Source organism: Parasteatoda tepidariorum, chromosome 1 (assembly GCF_982258835.1).
Source record: "Parasteatoda tepidariorum strain Cologne lab strain chromosome 1, Ptep-v5.0, whole genome shotgun sequence".
Lineage (NCBI taxonomy): Eukaryota > Metazoa > Arthropoda > Arachnida > Araneae > Theridiidae > Parasteatoda > Parasteatoda tepidariorum.
Genome location: NC_141755.1, coordinates 101547928 through 101572357, shown reverse-complemented (window position 1 = coordinate 101572357; position 24430 = coordinate 101547928). Strand labels below are relative to the sequence as shown.

General features: G+C 29.2%; 1 protein-coding gene across 2 annotated transcripts in view; it reads right to left on the bottom strand.

Moving 5' to 3' along the window:
* Positions 1 to 14882: 14882 nt before the first annotated feature.
* Positions 14883 to 24430, bottom strand: part of LOC107439585 (dnaJ homolog subfamily C member 2) — a 62339-nt gene continuing 52791 nt past the window's right edge. For both annotated transcript variants that reach the window (XM_043051721.3, XM_087149693.1), the window contains exons 14-17: positions 22865 to 22965; positions 19720 to 19833; positions 17709 to 17863; positions 14883 to 15044 (exon numbers count right to left, since the gene is read on the bottom strand). In XM_043051721.3, the coding sequence (XP_042907655.2) occupies positions 14988 to 15044; positions 17709 to 17863; positions 19720 to 19833; positions 22865 to 22965 (427 nt within the window). In that variant the 3' untranslated portion in view covers positions 14883 to 14987. The remainder of the gene's footprint in view (positions 15045 to 17708; positions 17864 to 19719; positions 19834 to 22864; positions 22966 to 24430) is intronic.

Sequence of the window (24430 nt, the reverse complement as noted above, 5' to 3'; positions counted from 1 at the left end):
TGGATGATTCTTTGAATACTTGCCCAATTCAATAATGAAACAAACAAGAAAAAATGCCTATTGTACCTTTTCATACATGAAGGTTGACATTGTCAACATGATTTTCCCCACATTGGTGACCTTCGGACGTGATGTGAACATGCCTACCTATAGACAGAAACTCCCATTAACACGCCTATCTTAACAGAATGCCCACTTCGATTTGAACACGCCTACCGCGATAGATGGTCCACATTGAACAGTTGACTTACTACTTGTGACTGTGACATTGTCCTCCTCACGCTGTTGTTTCTCAGTCTCGATCACACACTTGACTGCTAAAGGCAACACAGGAACGGCCGTGAACTTAATACAGCTCTCCCAGCTTCTCACCAAACAGCATTGAATCAACTAGTGGTAACAATGTATCGAATTCTATGAGATATAATTCTGGTGGGGGAGTACTGTAGTGTTTCTACCACAACAAAAATATAATTCCAATTCACTAGTATATAAGACAGGTTAACTAGATTCCATGGTGGGGTACCTTTTTGTAGCCCCCCACAGATGGATATAGAATTATACTCTTGCACAATATCACCCTTAGTTTTTTAATGCACCAACCATAAAAAATGTCTCATTGCACCTATGCCCCTTATTTTTCTGGTCACGTGGCACGTTAATTACATAACATATATTTCAGTGGTGCAAGTGGCAAAACATGGTTTTGGAGCAACAAAAAAGCAATTTTGGAGCAGCGAAACGAAGATTTGGAGCATATTTAATAAAAAGAATTAAAATAAGAATTTTTAATTTTGTTCATTAATAACATATCTTATTTTTTAACACTTTTTTGAAGGTCCCTGCATTAACAAACTAAGTTTCTTTTTGCTATCCTCGACTTAGCCTCAGATAAGAGGATCTGTCCGCTTTCTATAATCAACATGTCTTTATTATTTAACCCATCTTTCATACTTTTTTCAACTGTGGCTAAGAGATTATGAGATGCCTTCAATTTTTTTTGCAAATCAATTTCAGTGTTTTCACATTCTTTTTTCTCAACCTCTAATCGAGCAGAATAATTTTTAAATGCTGCAAGCGCCACTTTAATCATATCGTTGTCAACTTTAAAGTTATTTTAACTCCCTACTTTGTTAATATGTGACACAACTTGTCCCAAACCATTAACACGCGAATTTAAACTTGTCCTATTGTCAAGTCACTTTTTGTTCACACTAAAACCTCTTTCAACACGTGGTATTAACAAAAGAGCTTAAAAAAGCTTTGTTAAAAGAGGATATTTGATATTTCCTAAATTATCTTTCTTCACAAAATAGTTTTTCCAAAACACATCAATCTGTGCATATTCATTTGAGTCAGAAGAATAACCTTCTGGTTCACCACGTAACAGCAACATAGATGTCTTTTCAGGTTTTATAATGGATGGGGTTACTGTTGCCAGATATCTTATTGGCTTATTAGAAGTGTCTTCCATTCTCATTACAGAATGCAACACTTTAAGATGCTGCAGTAACCAATTTTCAAGCCGCAATGCTTTTAATAACTTTTTTGTGCATGCCAAGTAAAAAGACCTGGAACCTAAATATAGAATTTTTTTTAGAATAAATATAAATATAGAATTTTTTTTAAAAGAAGATAAGGACCTTTGTGGTATCTAGTCAAACATCTATTAAATTTGAATTTTGCCAAATATCTGCGTTTTCTACATCCAATGATTTTAAGTCCTTTCCTGACAAACTAAGAAAAGCAGGCATAAGGCAAATAAAAATATATTGCCTTAAAAAATAATAGCTCGCATAATTTCTACAAAATTTTTTATTTTTGCCATTTTGTCTGAGCTCAAGGGGGGTGTTTAAACCCCTCCCTTGCGTACGCCACTGTTTAAGTTTATCGAGTGCATTTTTCTTAAAATTTAAATAAATGTTATTTGCAATAGTATATTCAACAAAACATTAACAGGATTAATATTGACCATACCGAATTTATAAATATATGTAAAGAATTAAGCAAATTAAGAAAACTTTAATAAATTTATATTACAAATGTAAATTAGTGAATGGCCCCTAATAAATTTCTATTAAACTTGGTTACTAAGCACAGTATTTTAATAATGAAATGATTAAAAAAATTTAAATGCGAATACAATGAAGCTAAAAGTTTTTTGTCAGAAGTAAATTATTATATTGTCCCTACGCTCATAATATTTAGCAAATCTGTGATAATAAATTTTTTTTAGATCAATCGTTTTAAATCAAATCATTAAGAGATGAATTAAAGTATTTTTGAATGACAAATCTGAAAAACATAAGATTTTTTGCTGCATTTAAAATATTGAAAGCCCCTCTCTTCATACAATATTAGTAAAAAAAAGTAATAAATTAAAATAAATGTTTAAAAACAATATGCAATCAGTGGATGGTCCCTCAGATAAAAAATTTACGTTTAGGAAACTCAATTAATTCTTATTTTTATTAAAATGAATAAAAGGGAGATGGAAATTTTGAGGTTAAGAGGACGCAATACCTACCTTCTCAATGCCAGCTGCTAATGCTTTTTCTATGGGAGCTTCATTTGCTAATAACTTTTTTGCATTTTGATATTTTGGAAAAATTCTTTCAGCATTTGAAACTTCATAGTTTACTCTAAGGTTTTAGGAAATCACTTTTTGTTTTACCATAAATTTTAAATTATTAATGGAGTTTAAATATCAGTAATAGAGATATCTTCTAGAAATCCGATTTTTATCAAAATTCATTCAGTAAATCCTTATTTTTGAGTTCACGTACTCGAACTATACATTTCAAGCTACCAAAAGAAATAATTAGTAATTATTTTCTTCAATTATGAAATGTGTTATTAGCAAAGAAAGATGAAAAAATTCTTAAAAAAATTGGGAAAAGAGCCTAAACCACGCCTCCCATCTGTCCTCCCTTCATTTACCAATACGAGTAAAAGTTCTAGTAGGGGGAATCTTTTGGGGGGTTAGGAGAAAAGCCTCTTTACTTTCTTTGAATAGTTGAGGGGTTAAATAGCCTTGGGGTCTTCTGTTGTGGTTGAAAATAGTTTTTATTTCATTCTCTTTCTTTAAAATGAGTTAGGATGGAAGACTTTCTTTCGAATTTTCTTATGTTTTTTATTATTTTTTTTTCTTCTTAATTTTGGCAATAACAACTTATCAAAACATTGTAGGATAAATATATTTAATTAGTTAATTATATATTAATTAAGCTAACAATAATTATGCAATCTTCTGTAAAAAATTTTATGTAGTACTTTTAAATACGGAGTTAGAAATAGTAAAAATTTTAAACTTCGTAATTTAAATAATAATATTGTCATTATATTTTTTTTAGCTTTATATACGAGGTTAAAAATTGAAATTAGCAATATGAAATTTCTTTACTTAAATATCAGTCCTAAATTTCATGAAATTACTATAAATTTCAGAACAGTCACATGTGGGTCTAATACTTTCCTAATTAAACTTGGCACCTTTTTCTTTAACTACTTAAATAAAATTATCAATAATATTATTAAAGAGGATTTTTCTTGGATTATCACTAATAATCCACTGATTTTATAATTTATTAAACATAATAAAATTAATTCTATTGCCACTTATGATTTCCAAGATCTTTTCAATAGCATTCCCCTTTCTAAACTAAAAGATGTTCTTTTGAATTATTACTAAGTTTTGAAAAAATCTTTAATTGCGATTTTGATTATTGGGAAATTCCAATTAATTTTCGTCTTTTCAATAATTATCTTTAAAATGGAAAAGATATTTTTTTTCCAAATTGATGGAATACCGGAAGGATCTAATATTTCATCTCTCTTAGCTAATTTTTTTTTGCACTAAAAAAAAAGAAATTGTACTCTTAATATTAAATTTGTTTTTAGATTTATTGATGATTTAATTATCTTCAATTTTCATGAATATACTCTTTTATTTAATAATATTTACCCCTAGGAATTAACCTCCCTTCGTAATTATAATGATAGCTTTAATTTTTTGTATTTGGGCATTATAAAAGAAGAAAATATCTGCTTTGTTGGTCTATTTTATAAAAGAAATTATTTTTATTTTAAGGCAAATAAATTATTTGGAATTCTAATGCTCTTAAAAATATCTATTTTAATACCATTTTTAATCAAATGTGTAGAATTAAAAGATTATGTAGTAACTAGGAGGCTCCGCCCCCTGCTCGCTAACGCTCGTCAACCCCCGAGAATTGCTACGCAATCCTATGTGGTTCACGCCGTGAACCATGACTCGCTGCGCTCGCTCGCCAATGAACACAATGTTCTAGCACAAAGACATAGTATATTATCATCAAAGACATAGTATTGTACTTGTGTAGAAGAATTCTATCAATGTTCTTATTGGCTTTTAAAAAGTATATTAGCTATTTAGATTGTACATGGTGAAAAAAATAAAAACATTAGCTAAATGAAAAACATATTAGCAAAATAAATTATCAAATATTGCAGTTACTCACCTAAATTCAACTAAATGTGTATAATAAATTAATTAATGCTACAAATTCTGAAAGTTTTAGAAAAAAATTTTATTATTTAAAAATAAAAACTTTAAACCCTAACTTTTCCTTGTGAGATAATAACCCTCAAAAAGTCTTTCATTTTCAAGAACACAAAAATTCGTTTTATCGTCAAATGAAATATTTTTTGGTGATCAGCATTATTGAAATCAATTTCTATATTAATTAACATTTGTGATAAAGTACATAACATTTTAGAACAAATTACGATTCGATTAAATTTTTTCCAAAAAACATTTTTTTCTGCAAAGCTCTAAGAAATTAACACTAAGCATTTAGAATTTCTTTGAAAACACAATTATTGATTTGGCATCTTGGAGCAATTACTGAAAGGCTGTCAAATGACTTAACTCTTGACAGGCCAACATAAAGTTGTCCATGACTAAAAACTTGCTTAGTCAATACTAAGCTGATTTTCTCAAAATTCTGACCTTGTGACTTATTTATAGTCATGGAGAAGGCCAGCCTAATTAATTCCTAATTGAGTTTACATTAAATATTATCATGTTTTTAGGGCATGAATCTGAATTGAACAACCTGATAATGCTCACTCTGGTTATTGTTTCCGTTTTTAAAAGCGCTATATGTTGAGCCAGTTTAAATTAAATATTATCATGTTTTTAGGGCAATGCTCACTCTGGTTATTGTTTCCGTTTTTAAAAGCGCTATATGTTGAGCCACCTCATGTGACATTTGCCATGTGACATTTTTAGCAGCAAACATTGGTCGATTTTCTAATGTTGCCATTCGGGGAGTTGTAATGAGGCTTTTTTTTGGTGCCGTGTAAGAGAAATATATATATAGATGTTTAGTTATCCAAAAAACAAATAGACAAAATTTGATAAAAAAAAACAATGGTTACCCAAATAAAATAATTAAATTCTATATAAAAGCCTTAAGTTAATTGTATGTTATTGTGAATAAATTTACTAAAAAACTTCTTCCTTAATTTATACAATTTTTACCGTGTGCAAATCCATTCGGGCAAATCCTTGGCTGAAATTATGTGCATAACAGGCAATTCATAATCTAATTTTTCTTAAATAAAAGTCAATTTTCTAAAATTATTAATTGGCAATTTCTTTAAATTATGCGATATAATAACCGATATGTGATTTATATTTTAATTTCTTCACTAGCAAATGCTAACTATTTCTAAGCATCATATAATATTACTCAGGTTTTTATGTTCGCAAATATAGATTGCTAGTTTTAAATATGAATATTATATTTTCCCATTTCGTAAATTTTCCTAACTGTTCAATAATAATGAGTTTTTCTGAAAATACGTTTCATTTTCTTTACAGTGCTAACAGAGTTAAATGAACATATTTTATTTTAGTATTTTCAAATCTAATTTTTATTACTGTGCAGCGTCATGTATATTTTTGAAAAGGAAATTTTTTTTCCCTGTATAATTTGTTTTATTCACGTTTTATTTTCCCATTTTCAAATCTCTGCCACTATTTAGCATTATGTGTTTATTCGAAAAGATACTTCTTGACTGTGTCAATAAATTTTATGATCCTTGTAGTACATTTGCAAATTCTAATTATTTTTTACAATCAATTACACATTACTAGAAAAAGTTTTTGCCTTTTTGTTTTATGGACACCCAAAGGGATCAAAGTAGAAAACATAAAACGAGATGACGAGTTTTGGGAAAATAAAATGGAACAAAAATTAAAGAATTTCTATTTCGACTGCCTGCTGCCAGAAATTATTGATCCTCGTTTTACAAGATCACTTCCTATAAGAAACCCACAGTACATTGTAATTGCAGCTATTAATGAAAAGAATTCAAAAATCACAGTATAATTTTCGTAATTTTAAATTTATAATTAATAATGCCACCAAATATATCTATCTATCTATCTATCTATATATATATATATATACAAAAGTCTAAACATGCATATGCATACATATACATACATACATATACATGCATATACCTACATTTTAATTTTCCCTTCCCTTTAGCAAGTGCTTCTTATCTCTCAGCATCCAGATTTTTATTTTGTATAGTATTTCCAGATTTTATTAATAATGTTATATTTTCTTCACATTGCTGACAGTGCTAAATGTACATATATATATATATATTATTATTTTCAAATTTAATGTTTGCAACTGTACAACATAGTGTATATTCTTGAAAAGAAATTTTTTTTTCACTATTATTTGTTTTAGTTACTCATATTTTATCTTCAAAATTTCCACAACTATTTAGCACCATGAGTTTTCCCGAAAAAATACTTGTGCTAGTTTACAGAATTGCCTAGTATCATGAGTTTTCTCAGTAAAATTTTGCTTTCACAGTGTCAACGATTGTATAATATAATTTTCCTTCTCGCAAATGCTCTTTATTTCTCGCCCACACATGTTGTTGCTCAGATTTTTATTTATTTTGTTTTATATAGTAATGCTAGATTTAAACATGAATATTATATTTTAACATTTCTTAAAATTTTTATTGCTGTTCATCATAATGCCTATTTGCTTTATTTATTCTTGCCTGACTTTATATTTTAATTCTATATTTTAGTATTATTTTCTTTTCTTTTTTTGTCAGCATTATTTGCAATAATTGAATCAGAATTATTATTCTCTAAAATAAGTAGTTATAGCAATTAGACAGACTTGCTATTAAAAGTCGTTACTTTATATGTATTCAAATAATCATCGCTAAAACTACATTTTAAATAAATAAATTTTTAATTTATGTCACCATTAATTTATTTTAATCCATTAAGACATACAATAAATTTAATAACATACAATGTATTCAGAATAATTTAATCATGAGACAATGGGGATAGGGGAGTATGTTGGTGATATTAGCGAGTTGCATTAAAATTTTTAGAAAAAAAATATATCACCAATTTTTAGTATTTTATTGCAAAATAGCTTTTATCTTTAAAAATTTTTTTAAAGAAAATTATATTAAAAATCTTTTGTTGAGAAACACGTTTTTATATCTTGCAGGATATTTCGATGGCTATTTAAAATTGACAGGAAAATGTTCACTTTAACTACTACAAAATGCCCATAATTAGCATTGTATTATTTACTATGCCAATTTTACTTTTAATTAACTTTTTGATATTGCATTCCTTTTTTCCATCTGTGATAAAATAAGAGTTGTGCTCTTGTTTTTAGCCCTCATTTTGTCACCATATGTAAACATAATAAATATATTGCAATTATACATTTCTTGTGACTCAAGTTATACTGTTTGTAATGCACATACACATGTAAACTATTTATATTTGCTCTATTTTGTAATTTATATTTTTTATTTTTTCCTTTTTATGTTTTTATCTTGATTATACGGAAGTAAAAGATCAGGATGGTTATAAATAAAGATTTTTTATGCTTTTAATTAGAGAGTTTTTTTAATTGCATGCTTTACCCACAAAATTTGAATTTTTTGTAATATTACAGTCATTTTCTCTATTTTTGATTTATTATTTTTTTTGTGTTTGCGAAGTTCTGACATATGTCTGCAAACTTATCTGCGTTATAAATAAGTTTATATTTCATTACGTAAATAAGAAATACATCAAAAAAATAGTTCGAGAAAATATTTTTCACTAAATTTAAACCCCCAAAATAACACAATAACCATTTTTTTTTTTAAATATAGGGTCTCTTAACTTTTATATGTATCTGTATGAACAGGTGTGTGCTCATAGATACACAATTAAAATGAAGGTAAAGAATTCAAGATGTGATCAAAACAAAATTTTAAAACTGTAGAGAACAAAGTAGAATAACAGAAAGAAAAAAAAAACCGAGGGGAAATTTTTTTTCCAATTCGTTGATTATCAAACTACACGCTAACAGATGTTTCATCTGAATTCCATTTTTCTGAGGCTGAAGTAATATGGAACATGTGGTAAAAATTCACTTTAAAAAAGGAGAGTAAATAAATAATACAAAAATAAATAATACTCAAACAGAAATTTTAATAATTCAAATGGAGATTGAAATGTATGAAACAGAAAAGAATATAAAATTATTGAAACGGAAAAAAATAAAAATAAAATTTTGTGTAAAAATATTTTTTTTTAAATTTTCTTTTTCCTTTGCACAAACACACACCCATATTCTAATATACGTATGTGTCTTAAACTATTAAAAATGAAAGGAGAAAAATTCTCAGACAAATACAAAACATAAACTTCAGCAAAATTGCAAAGCAATATAAATAAATTATGAAATTTATTGAGAAATTATTATACTTATTTACAGAAAATAAAATTTTTCCGGATGGTGAATGTAAGTTTGAAAAAGATACATCAAAACAAAAATTTTCTTTGATGCAACCTAAAAAGCGTTTGATTTTTCTTTTATCATATTTTATAATTAATTCTTATTTTTTTATTTTTATAACTTTTTATTATATTAGTATAAGTTTTAATAATTTTTTTAATTCTGTATTATGACTTGATAAATTGCCTACGTTTTAATAAATTATGTATTTTTCAGAATTTTTATAATTATATTTCTTCATATATTTACAGCTCAATATAATTAGCATTTCTAGCTCCGATTATTAAAACTAAGTTACTTTAATTAATTCCACACACATTAATAAAAATTTATATTCTTCTTGGTGTTTTAATTTGAAACGAATTAATTGTAAGATATAAGTAATCCCCATTATCTTGTAAACACTTATTTACATACAAATAAATAGTTAGAATGTCTATTCTGGATATTTCACAACGAAACTAAGAATGAGTTTAAAAATAAAAGACCGCGTACCCAGAATCACTTTTCGAAACTAATGCTTATATTGTTCAGTTTTGCTAAGGAAGGATGGGATAGTTTAACTGACCCTCTATCATATATCACTGTACCAATTCACTCCTTCCTCAAAGCGACGCCCCCAAAGTGTGACTATTACAACTCTGATTTTGCCAATTCCGGTTTTTTATCTGGGTATGGCGTCCTCTTAAGAAGCTTTGTGGTTCTTGACTGCTCCGAGGATCAACATGAAAATATGTACTTAGTAAATGATCCCTCAAGTTAATTCAAAGATCATGATACTAATCTATAAATAGAAGAGATAGAGCAAGAAGGCCACTAGCTTGCCATTGACGAAGACGATAGCACTTCAATAACGATGAAATTAACAAGAGAAATAATATTTTTTTTTTTGCGATTAAAATTTGGCAATGTTTAGTTGGTCCCCGAAGATTCAAGAGAAGTTTCGGTTCCATTTCAGAGTGGAAAATGAAGCCCTGAAATTGAGAATATCTTGCAAAATGAAGTAGAGTTGCACACGAGAGTGCAAGAATCCTTCCCACTGAATCCAGAGCAACCCTCCACATGGCAATAGCTTGGTTGCCGCAAAATTGAGACTTGGCGATACCCTGGGGAAAATATCCTTTTTGGCGCAATTTAAGTCAGCTACTTCAATTTGGAGCATCTAGGCGCAGTTTCCACAATTGGCGCAGCACTTGCACCACTGATATTTGCACGTCAAGCTTTATTTTTAGACTTGTCAATGTCATTTGTGATCATAACAATGATAATTATTATGCGTACGTATTTTTATGAAACAATCTGCTGTGGGATGTTATACTTTTGGTTATCTCTTTCTTTCCCTTGTCACCCCACAGCCACTCCATTCTTCTTTTCATATTGGAGATCTTTTATCTTACCCGACCAGACTTTTTAAATTATTCACATGCAAATTCATTTAAATTTTACGTCGGTTCAGGTTAAGAAGCTAAAATAATTAAAATGAAAAATATTAGTTTACTTTTTTTACTATAACATATTTTTTTCCCAGTCAATAAATTTCAAGTTATTTTGTTTTTAATAAGTTGTACAGGCTTTATACCTTAATTTTCTTGAAGATTTATTATTTTTTTTTTCATGTTGTAGGTTAGGGAGCATCAAATGTCCCAGGTTTTTCAAAATTTATTAAAAGTTGTTAGTCTTTGGTTATTTTTATGCAAAATGCTAAAAAGATCTTGTACACCAAGTTTAATAAAATTAAAATGACAATTATGTGGTTCACTAGATATGCCATTTTGTAACGAAAATGGAAATTTTGAGGGAAAAAAAAAACGTGTGAACTAAATAAAAATATTTTCTGATTAAATTTAGAAACATTTGTGAGACATAATAAAATGATATAGAGTTAGTTTCCATCTTGCTCGAAAATCTGTATATTTTGAAAATGAATTCTAGATTTTGCCGATTCTATGTAATCGGTGCTTGACTTCTTGCAACTTTACTAGTCGTTATGTAAGATTAGGAATTTATAAATTCTGAAACATTTGCTGCAAATTGAGTCAAGTTCTAGTATATAAAATAAAAACCAAGAATCTGCTCTAGATAAATCAGAAAAAAGCATACTTGTTGTGAAATTTTTCTCTCTCCTTTTTTCATTTAAATTCTGGTTTTCCAAAATCAATTCCGAATCTACCTCGCAATTCAGAGTGATAACATCAAACATGTACAGAAATTTTGCATCGAAAATGCACATAAGTAACGCGTAGATCGTTCCATCAAAGTAGTGCGTAATGCGAAACAGCGCTAAACGAGGCTATCTTAACATGTAAATAATGGGGTTAGGGGAAGATGAATAGAAAATTGGTTAGGTATTAAATTTAATAATTATGTTTTTTTTTAATAAAAATAAAACCAAACATTTATTTCTTACTAAAATATAAACGAATATACGTAGGTATAAAAACAAATAAAATTCTAAGTCAGTCAGATCATTTAGTCTATTTTGTGCTTCCAATATTCTGCCTTTTTGTCAAGAGGGCATCTAATGTAGTTTGTGTTTTCTTCTTGCGTTCTGTTAGAAGTTGTTGATAAGTGGATAAAGCATCTATAACACTCCGTCTTGCTTTTGAACTCCTGTCAAAATTTGGATAATTTTCAACAAATTGGTCCATAATTTCAGTTATAATGGTCAAACTCCTTTTTACAAACGCCATCGAAAGTTCTTTTTGCTCTTCTTCGAAATCACTAATATCATTATTTTTGTTTTCTTCTTGTGCAGTTAATTCCTTGAGCTCATCATTAGAAAGACTAGCTGCTGTTTCTTGAACTATTTCTTCGACGTCTTCCGTATTTACTTCATCTAAACCAGTTTGTTTTGCTAATTCCACTATTTCATCCATATCGATAGAGTGTCCAATGTCTTCGCTCTTACTTAAATCTGGCCAAGTGTTCTTTATCTTTATGTTATCTCATTCCAAGAAAAGTTTATGTTTTCTACAGCATTCATGATATTGTAGTTTTTCCAAAATTCTCTTATTGATTGCTTCTCTTCTCACAAGGGAAACTAGGGAAGTGTGACTCACCAATTTTGAAATGAACTACTAGGATGTATGCCTTATGAGGAATAATTTTAGGGGGCAACATTCGTTTCGGCCCATAGAAGGTCCTGTGAGAGATAAAAAATAATTCAACATATAGAAAAATCAGTATTTTATTGCTTCAATGCAGACTATTAGTTATTGTAATTGTTTCAAAATCCAATTAATTGTGTGGTACTTTCACGTAATATATAATGAATATTTATTGTCAAAATTGAATTCGAAAATTTTATATATCTGCAGTTTTTCAGAAAAACCTGTTAGGTTAATTTTTTAAAAAAAATTGACATCAAATTTTTTTTTTCAAAAAACTTTCCAAATTAATTGGAGCATGTAATTGCAAATCAATTAATAATTAATTAATAATTAATTGATAATTAGATCATGATTAATAAATTTTCTGATTAATTTATTAGTTAGGAAAATAAAAAATTATCAAATTAATTACAAATTAATTGGATTATGAGACAATTACAATAACTAATAGTCTGCATTGAAGTAATAAAATACCGATTTTTCCATATATTGAATTAATTTTTATATCTCACAGGACCTTCTATGGGCCGAAACAAATGTTAATTTATTAATTTGCAAATTAATTAATTATCCAATTAATTACAAATTAATTGGATTATGAGACAATTACAATAACTAATAGTCTGCATTGAAGTAATAAAATACTGATTTTTCTATATATTGAATTATTTTTTATCTCTCACAGGACCTTCTATGGGCCGAAACGAATGTTGCCCCCGAAAATTATTCCTCATAAGGCATACATCCCACTAGCTTATTTCAAAATTGGCGAGTCACACTTCCCTAGTTTCCCTTGTCAGTCTATTTTGTCAAACATCTGCTTTAATGTTCGCCGCAAGTAATAAGCCTTAAAACTGGATATAATGCCTTGGTCCATTTGTTGGATTAGGGAGTTGTGCTAGGCGAAACCACTTCGACTTCAATGCATGTTGTTAAGTCTGATAAATTTGTTGGGTGGCTTGGAGCATTATCAATTAATAGTAGTGTTCTTTGTTCAAGTTTTTTAATTTCGCAATAACGTTTAACAGACGGTCAGAAATGTTCAGTGAACCAATCCTGGAAAATTTTCATAGTTATCCATGATTTTTTATTAGACTCCCAAATTACAGGTAAAGTTGATTTAGATACGCCTTTCATCGCTCTTGGGGTTTTGGAGTGGTAAACTAGTAGTGGTTTTAATTTGATATCTCCGCTTGCATTGCCACCCAGTAGAAGTGTTAAGCGATCTTTTGCGGCTTTAAATCCTGGTGCTCGTTTCTCTTCACGGGATAGATATGTTCGTTTTTACATTCTTTTCCAAAACAGGCCTGTTTAATTAACATTAAAAACCAATTTTGGAGGATAGTTTTCTTGTTCAATTATTGTTTTTATTGTCGCTGGGAATTCAGCCGTCACTTTCGTATCACCACTTGCTGCTTTTCCTGTAATCTTTATGTTGTGAAGATTATTTCGATGTTTAAATCTATTAAACCATCATCGACTAGCAAGCAAAAGTTTCACTTATGTCAATTGCCTCAACCTGAATGTAAGAATGTAATTAAAAATTCTTCTAGCTTTTTCCATTATGATAGATATTGCGTTCAATTTCGTGGTCAATCCATATAGACAGTCGTTTTTCCATTTCCTCTATAATGTTATTTCTAGAACGGGTAATTCTAGTTGCAGAGCTCGACGTAGTTGCAGTTGCCGATGACAGTATTTTTTCTTCATTCTTAAGAATTGTCCTCATTGTTGAAATTGCCAAATTCAATGCAGCAATAATTTGAGATTGACGTTCACCAGAATCTAATCTTCTAATTCCTTGCATTTTAGTTTCCAGTGAAATGCTTTTTATGGTTGCTTTCTTTTCTTGTTTTTCATTATCACCCGTGATAAAAACTAAAGATTATAATGTTTGTCACTGCATTAATCGTCATAGTATTATTTAAATTTATATGTACTTACAATAATGTCAACAAATGTTTCAAATGATAAAAATGCCCCCGCACAGCACCGCACCAAACAAGAAACACAACTACACTGTTTCGAATATGTTATATACATATTTGGGGAGTCCCCGCTCACAATTTCGGGGAATCCCCGGGTTGAAATAAAAGAGCGCTAAACCGAAACAGCGCTAAACGAAACAGCATTAAGCGGGGTCTTACTGTATCATATTGCTTGTGCACTTGCCAGTGGTAATAGTGTCTCAAACAAGATATGCCACCATAATCTTCCGTCATGGGGAGAAATAAAACATTACTTGAATAATGAACTGTTGTAAGCAATGCAAAAAAGTAGGATGCAAAAAAGTTTTCATTATTCATTTTTTGTAACTTAAACATTTAGAATATATATATCTAGGCAGGTAGGTATTTTATTTACGGCATACTAGAGCTGAACAATGGGCTATTGGAGACTGTCTGGGAAACATCCCCGAGGATGATATACGAAGACATGCCATCGCAATTTTGATCCTCTGCAGAGGGGAGGGGATGGCTCCCCTGCTTCGGCAACCCGACGACCTGCACGCGAAGTTGAGCACTTTACAGTAGAACAGTTTAACGAGGACCAATACCGCGCACCACCAGTCCCTACGCAGGCTGATTAAAGTGGTTACCCACCCGCTTACTGACTGCAGCTAGTGATGCTTGACTTCGGCGTTGTACTGGGAACCGTGTGATTACGATCCGTCCACTACGGGACAGAATATATATATATATATTAGAAGAAGATGACCGATAACCCCCTTGAACATATATTAAAACTACGCCACTGTATTGCCCTAATAAGTTTAGAGGATAAAACATTATCCAGCAAGTGTTTATCAATCAGATTTCTATCAAGACAAATGTAAGCTCTAAGCAGTGGTTGCTTTTTCCCTTCTTTCTTTTTTGCAATTAAATAAATACAGGCAACCGTTTCATTTTGAATTTTTAACAATTGGAAAAGAAAGTTTCTTAAAAGATTGTTTTTAATTGATTCAATATGTACAACACACATGAGTATCACTGTGTCTCGACATCATTGTATTTACAGAAGAGAAATTTCTTGGCTACACCTATTTTTTAGATTTGTTGGCAGCAGCTTTTTTAGCTTTTACCATTTCCACCAGTTCCTGAAAAAGAAATATTTGTGTTTAGGACATAGTTGTGATAATAACAGGAGTATATATATTGTGATATAAAACATTCTCCAAAAATATGTCATAGTTTATAACATAACTGACTTGCAAAACTAAATATATATATATTCTATTAATTTGTATAACACGTGAAGCCAAATTTAATGCAATATTATTCATATAAAAACATACGAATATTATTCATATAAAAACAAATGGTCTGCATAGCTTTATAAAATTGGGATGGATTCAAATTTGATCTTGTAATAATTTTAAACAAAAAACTATTGTTTGCGATTAAATTTCAAATAAACAATTTACATTTAAAGTTATAATAAAAAGGCAGGAGCATTATTTAATTTTCAGTCACTTTTTTTGAAGACAGTTATTTTTTATTTTAAATTTTGCGCAATTTTAGATTAGTGGTTACGAATTGGCGGCCCGCAAAGCCTTTTTTTGTGGCCCGCAGGCTAAAATAAAGTAGTTGTCATTTTTTTGCGGAAAATTTTCGTAAAAAAAGCTATATGGGTTTTAAATACTTTTAAGTTTTATATCTTAACGATTTGATATCTGTTGCACATTAATTGTTTAATACATAGATGCACAATTAAAGTTATTGTAGACAGAATTTTTTAATATGCAATTAAATATTTTTAAAAATCTACTTCTTATTTTAATTTGTAATTCAATACTTTTGTTTTGAACAACTTGATAAAAATCTGACAGTAATATTTCCTTCAAACATAAAAGAGTCCTAAATAAAATTTTGATAAAGTTGTAGCCCGCCATTTGACTGGTGTTTTTAATTGCAGCCCCCGGCCTCATGTAAGTTGGAAACCTCTGTTTTAGATAATGTGTTTAAAATAAGTAGTTCTCCCTCAAAATCAATAAACTCACATTTTTACATATAATTCAGATAGATTTTTATGAATAGTAACAAAAAATTTATTGCTTTAGCTTATTCTTAACACTGTCAATGTAATTATTTGGAAAATTTATAGAATAAGCAATTCTAGTGATTGCATTCACACTTTTTGAACTATCATTTTTCTTCTTTTCCCTAAGCTGTGTCCATGAAAAAATAGTCAGAAAAAAGCAAATTCAATTTTAAATTCAGAGTTTTAAATGGTACTGATTAAACACTCATAAAAAAATATTTTTGTTGGTGTTTTGCATTAATTTAACTCAACCTTAGGCTGACACATCAATTTCAAAGAAATATACTTTTTCCAATTGTTAACCATCGTCAACTTCAGTATTCCTTGGCTGCAGCAAAATACTCTTGCATAAACTGCACCATTTTATTTATTTTACTGAACGGCAGGTGTATAAGCAATGATAGATTATGAAGAACAATGATGATGGCTCTTATCAAAAGTAAATTTATATCACTGCGTTTGAACTCGTGTAGACAGAACTAAGATATTTATTCAACTTATCAGTTTGCAATTAGTTGAATAAAAGTTATGTAAAAAAACTAATTATATATTAAGATATATAAATAAATTATATATTAAGAAAAGATATGTAATATTAAAATGATATAAGATATTATTTAAAAACAGTGACTCATCCTCCTCTATAAGTTGACCATGTTGCACCAATGCACAACTTAACATTTCACTTAGTTCATAGTACAATTAAAAACCTCCATAAGTGTTTTTTACTCATTATTTAAAAAAAAAATTATTGAACTCACTCAGCATTGCCACTCAAATCTGGAAAAAAAATTCCCTGAGTTTTCCATGTATATATTATACACAATATATTAAGAGGAAACACAACAATTAGTGTGCTCTTGTGTGAGCTATATAGGGCTAACTATTTTTATTAGTTTTAATTGCTGGAAAAACAGCTGAACATACTTAAATAATGCTATAGTAAATGAAATAGTTCAGTATAACTGAAATATCATGGTTAAATATCCAATTTGAGTGGTCACCATTTTTTTTATAAGACAAAAATAAGAAACAAAATTCCCCATATTTTCCCAGTTTGTAAAGAAAAAATCAAAATCCCTGCATTATCCCTGTTATTTCAGGTGATTTTTAAAATTCCCTGTATTTTCCAGGTTTTCCCTGTGCGGTGGCAATCCTGTCACTAAACAACGCTAGTTATGATTACTTATTTTTAAAATCAGTAGTAATATTTAATAGGTAATGCAAGATTTTTGATAGAAACTGCAAGCTAATTAAAATTCAGAATAGCCACATGAGAGAAATAATGAGTTTAAAAAAAAAAAAAAAAGTGTGGCTCTTAGTTTCTTTCCTTCTTTTTTGTGAGTTAAAAAGGCCTAACTTTCACCAACAGGAAAAGTACTTAATATTGCTGAGTTTAAAACAAGAATGTAAAGTAAAGAAAATTACCTTATTAACTCTAAGTTGCTTTTTAATTGCATGGATGCCCAAACAAAAACATTGTATTAGAAAGAGGGGCGGATTTTCTTTTTTTTTAAAAAAAAAGAAGAAAAAAAAGCATAATTTATGTGATTTTTTGAATAAGATAAAATAAAACATTCAAAATAGAAATATATACACAAAGGATATTGTTTGGGTCATTACATAAAAAGAGAAAAAATTATTAAACAACAAAAATTGTTAGATTGAATCATTCAAATTCAATAATCAATGATTTATTGAAGAATAAAATAAAAAGAACCTTGTATCGTTTCATGCAATCTTTTTTGTCTCTGTGAGGTATACATGCAGCTATCTTTTCCCATCTTTCTTCTGTCGAAGCAGGGTAAGTTTTTAACGCCTGTTCCAATAGTTGCTGCTCCTCTGATGTCCAAATTCCTGCCATATCGGCTGGAGCTGGAAATATCAATTCTCTTTTAACAATAATAACAGACTACCTCATAGAAAAATGTAAAATTAATTTTTATTTATTAACATAAATTTACTTTTTTGTTTTTCACATAAAATGATTTTTTTTGGTTGCATAATTGTAATCACCATAAAAATGTTTGAAGAATGACACAATAGTAATTGTTGACATTTTTCGGATCTAGAAGAAGCATAGCTGCCAAAATGGATAGGGAAAAATCCATTAGATTTCACTAAATAATTTAAATTTCGTGGTAATTGTTGTATAATGTACTAAATATTTTAAACATAGGTGATTTGTATAGTAATCATAACAGAAAAACTGCAATATTTTCCAGTTATCATTGACGTCAAACATGCTTGAAATGTTATGCATTATTTTTACTCACAATTTCGAATATTATTGGCATTTAATAATTCATAAAAGATAGTTAGAAAATGTTGTTAATTAATTTAAAAAGAGAGTTTTGAATAAAAATAAATAGAACATTTTAGATCAAAAAAAGTTTTGAACTGATTTTTATTAACGAGGTTCGCTTCATTATTAGTACTTATCTAAATATTCAAGCAAGCAATAATCCATACAAAAATTTTATTTCAATAGGGAATTTTTTAGGAAACTTACTCCATTTTAGGAAATTTTCTAAAATGCATATCTGCCTGTTCTTTTTTTTTTTTTTTTTTTTTTTTTTTTAAACAAAGACTCTAGTAATTTACCAATATCTCCTGTTTACAAAATTTTTCTGAATTTGTTGAAAAAAAAATTAAAAACATTTTTGCTGTTAAAATATTTGCTGATGGAAAATACCTCAACAGATGGTGCTATTGTTAGTACTGCAGTATGTTGAGTGTTTATAGTTTAAGTAATTTTAAAGTAATTTTGTTAAGTAACGGTTTAAAAACTCTTCTTTAGATTAAGATTTATATACATAATTGTTACATAGGTAAATATAAGTGGTTATATTATTTTAAATTTTGAAATTCTCTTTTCGACCTACATAATTATGCATGATGAATCAAAACAATACTCATAGCCTAAAAAATTTTGCTAGTAAAATCTCCCGTTATTTAATTTCTCCAATGTTGGCAAGTATGAAAATATACAAAAACCAGGAGAATTCTAATTAAACTAGCAGAGCAGGAGAAACTGGAAAAATCCAGTAGAGTTGGCAGCCATGAAGATGTTTTTAGATAGCCTTTTCATAAAAACAAAGAAGCTGTTCTGCCATTCCATAACATGCCAGCTTCTAAAAATTGGTTATAGTTCCCTGCATCTGAGCTTAAGTTATTATTAAAATTATCATAATAAAATACAGTCAAATATAGTGAATCTTCAAGGGACCGTAATTTCGGTTTACGATAACCGAGAGTTCACTATATCCGTACTACAAACAATTTTAAATAATTTTTCCGAACTGCCCCCTTTTATTACACATTATTTAAATAAATGACCCATAAAAAGAAATACAAAAATGATTGAAAAACAATCTGTAGTAATAAAAATGTGCTAACTTTTAGTTATTATTACTCTTCGTTTTGAGTGCAAAAAATTTAGGGATGAGAAACTGAGAAGAAATGCTTACGGCTACAATCCACTCAATAGAAGGTTTTAAAAATCGGTATATGTATTTTATGTAGAAATTTCATAATTACCAAAAATTAAGGAAATAAATCACTCGAAGCCAGAAAAAAGCTCATAATATCCAATTTCCTATCTTGTTTTGGTTCACTATATCCACAAAATATATTATATGTGTATAGCAAGGCACGGAAGCGAACATTTCGTTCACTAAAAAACCATGTTATTTGTAATGGGGTTTGACTGTAATTTAAAAGAAACTTACTATCAAATCTCTCTGTTGGTGCTGACTGATCTTTCACAGCTATAGGCACTTGTTTTTGGTTTTTCTCCAGGTTTTCATAAGCACTTTTATTAACCTGCTCTCTCAAACCTCCACCTGTGAGAAAACAATGTTGAAAATTAAATACCATTTTTCTTTTAATGTAGCAAAATCTTTCGACTGAAAAGATCACCTTTTAAGTACTTTTTAAGCACTATATACATTAATAAAACGCGAAATAATTTTCAAAGACTTTCCATGATCATGATAAAATAACTAGTTTTTGACAAAGAACTCTTTTTTTTCAGTGGTGTAGTTTTGTAGAGGATTTGGAGGAGAAAACCCCCTCTGAAATTATACATTATTTGATTAATGAACTATTCGGTTCCGTAAGTAACATGTAGACATAAAATTTTTTCTTCATCGATTTTTTTTATCGTAATTTAAACATGTAGAATATATATATGCATAGCTGCAAACTTGTACAGCCGTTGCGCAAATAAACTTCTCAGTAGAAGCAACAGTATAGCAGTTTGACGAATTAAATTTTCAATTTTAAGCTTCAAAATTTTTTTTTTCAACCTATCACGAAAATCAATAATTAAAAAATATGTAAATAGCTATTTTTAGCTTACTTAGCTCTTCAATGTTCAATTAGTTTAACTAAAACTTTACATGTTCATTTACTACCATTTTGTCAAATCTTTTTCAGCCACCGTACAAGTTGGCAGGTGTGTATATACACATACGTCAGAAGGCGTAATACAATATAACTACGCCACTGTCTCTTGAACATATTGGCCATTATAAAAAGTTCAAGATATTTTTCAGTTCGATATAAGAGGGTGGAACAAGAAGCCTGAAATTGAGAATGCAGCAGAGTTGCACATGAGAGTGCAACTCAGTAAACACAGCTCAGTGGATGTACATGCGGACTTCCAAGTATCTCACCAAACTTGTAAAATGATTGGCGCTTTCATACGCTATGAACTGACGGTAAGCCAAAGTGAATTTTGAAAACATTGAATAGACAAATGTGAAAAGCACGCTTTCGTATAATAGGTGGCGAAAATCAAAATGGCAAAGAAAAAAAAACTCATTTTGGAAAAGGGAAAACTGAGCACTTTGTAGCACCCAATGAATAAAGTACCTTCAAGAGCTTTTAAATAAACGAAAATCAAAAATAAGCACCTTTAAGCACTTTTTAAAAATGCTATGCACCATATTACACCACTGCAATTATTTAAGTTTTTATCCTTTCTCACTTGAACAGTTAAAAATTAAGAAGAGGATATTTTGAACTCCTCACTCATGAATGCCACTCTTCAAAAATCACAAGACTGGACAATTTTTTATGAATTTATTTAATGTGACCATGGTAGAAACATTTATGAAAAATACTATTTATTATTTACTATATAGAATTGAGAAAAGTATGTTATGAGTTGAGGCAAAAATGAAAACATAAAGGGGGAAAAAATAAGAAAAAAGAAAAGAAAAAATGGTTCTGCACTTTGCTTCGAAATATCATTATTTCTTGAATTGTTAAATTAGGTAAATTCTTTCCAATAACCTTTCTTAAAATTGATTATTCTGTTAAAAGTTGCACTCAGAATTTAAAGTTCTTATTAATGAAATGTTTCAATACTTTTGAATGCAGATGAAAATTTAAAAATATATAGATATATATCTGCTTGATCCATCAGTTTACTAAGTTACTGAAAATTAGTACTAACCATACGTTTGTCATTGAATTATTAACTGTCATAAAATCAGAGTCAGACTAAGGCAGGGGCATACAGGTAAGTTGCCCTGGGCCCACACCTTAGAGGGGACCCCCAAATCGAACAGAAAGTTTATTTTTCGTTCCCCTCTTTAAACTTTTTTAAAAACAAAATATCCCTACAGTGTAAAATTTGTCAGTTTTATGTTGGCTTCTTCATTAATCTATCGTATGAACACAATCTACCTTTCGTAAATCCACAGATTTTTAGGGCGGAATTCAGCTAAATTTTCGAAATCAATGTGGACAAATTTGGCCATTAAAAAACCTGTATTTGTACATATCGCAAAAATATGGGTTTCTGATTGGCTTAATTGAGCCATCATAATTTAGAAAATTCAGCTGAATTCCGCTCTATTGTCAGCAAGGATATGAATATTTCTGCTAGATAGTCAATGCTATTTTTCGCTGCTACAAATTTAATAATCACAAAACTGCATTCGGCATGATGGACATAAAATTGATAGAAAATCAATAAAATGGACAGAACAATATTTTGTTTGACTATTGATTGGAGGTGGGGGGGGGGGTGAACTTTATAGCTCTTTTAGGTTTTAGTCAATTTTCTTGTTATCTATAATTAGATTAAAAATTTAAATACCTTCACAATGTTCGGTTCTTCATTACTGAAGCAGCCCCCAAATTTTTTTTTTTGCCCGGGCTTCAATTAGGCTACGTCGGGCCCTGCATAAAATAGTGAATATACTTTATAAAAGTATTAATCAAAAATTTTGAAATACTATCATACAGTGTAAAGTCGCGTATCCGGAATCGGTGGGACTTCCAGAAGTCCGTATAATAGATTTTTCTGTATAATTGACCCCCAAGGTAAACAAAGCTTAAAATGATCTAATAAACAATCTGAATCTAAGAAGCAAAACATAAATAAACATTATTTTTAAGGGGAATAATCAGGGATGAGAGTAGTCAAAAAGTAAAAAAGAGGAAATCCAATAATATATATATATATATATATATATATATATATATATATATATATATATATAAACAAAAATTTGACAAAAAAAGTGCAGAAGATATTTTAAGTTACAATATCAGACACAAACGTTATTAGAAGTTTAAAAAAAAATTCTCGAACATGCTCATCAAAAGAACACAAAGCTTAACATTGTACATTTGTGATCTTATCAAGAACATACATTAGTAAAATTATAAAGATATCTTTTTACATAAATAATATATAACACAAGAAAATATTAAGAAGCCATACAATAATTTTAGATATAATTATTCTTAGTGTTTGAAATCTACTCGACAATGATCAAGAGCTACAAAACGCTTCAAGTAGTAAATATTGATAAATGGAAATATTACTCAGCAAACTAAAATCACAGAGACTCTTACTTCGCTTTTGAAGTTCTTTAGCCTTGGCCAATACTTCTTTAGCTGTGCACTTTATTTTAGTTGTTGAATGTTGAGTCATAAAAGAAGCAATTACTTCCCATCTATAACATAGTTAAAGTATCACATTTTTAAACAATGAAAATAATTAAAAATTGATGTATAATTTTTCAAAATAAGTTGCACTCTCTAATAGGGCTGGGCAATGTCAGAATTTCGATATTGTGGTATATTGTGAGCTTCATATCACGATATTATGATATACCGCGGTAATTAAATTGTTATGTATATTATAAATGCTAAGACTATTTTGCAATTAAAAATTAATGTGTTTAAAGAGCATCATTTAAAAAAAATGGGGTACTTATCCTATATTAGCTCGCAGCATAATTATCCCATGGAATCAACTAATTATAAAGCATCATTATTTTAAAACAGAAAAATTTTATTAATGTAAACATCAATTACTAATATAAACATCAACACTTCGAAGAATATACTTCCGAATATCATTACCGCGGTATCAAAGAAATACCGGTAAATGACGGTATTACGGTATATTGCCCAGGCCTACTCTCTAATCAAATTGAAAAATTTAGTTTTTCATCTGACACAAAATAGAATTAAGTCACAGAGATGCAAACTTAGCAAACTAGCAATTAATAATCAGAAGTACAATACAGAAATATATACAGATAGTAATTACAAATATTAAATTAGAGTAATTTCAAAGTATATATACAGCTTATTTCTACATTGGTATATGACATCTAGAAAATTATGCAGGAATTTACAATGGTGACTAAAATAAAAGTGTAAATAAAAGTCTAAAGTAAAAATACTCTCTAACAAATCCAAAACTGCAAATCTACAAACACATAAACACCCAATAAGTATTTCATTATTTTCTCATCGAGTTAAAATACCCAAAATCAAATAATAAGTAAACTCAAAACAGAAAGTGAATATTGAACGCTAACACTCTGCTAAACGTTTTTAATTAGAGCAAACTTCCACCCACATCTAGTGTGATTTCAAAATTTAGATAAAATGGCTTCAAATTGATAATGGGCCACTGGAGTCAGAAAGACTAGTTTAATACAATACACTGCAAGAAGGAAAAAGATAAGTTCACATATTCTCATGTGTTCATAGTTCTGAATGCCCTTCGTCTTTACCCCTCTGGCTGTTGAGTTCATTTAGAACTCTCTAAACAATTTATTTTAAGAAATTAAGACATTCATACCTACTTTAACGGTTGTTAAGCTATTGGGCAAAATTGGGACACTATTTCCTTATTTCAAAACATGGAAAGAAAAAAAAAACAGTTTTGCTATACAAAAGACTGCATGTTAAAATACAACTTTTTACATGTAGAGCTGTCAATTCAAAGACTGTGTGATGCACTCACCTTCGAAGAAATTCTCCTTTTATGTACAAAGAGAAAAAACATACTGAAGTAAACAATGCAAGTTTAATTTATTTACAGACAGCCATTAAGAAATGGGAGAGTAGGACATGGCGTGTGAATAATGAGGTAAGACTCTTTTTAATGATGTATTCTTAAAC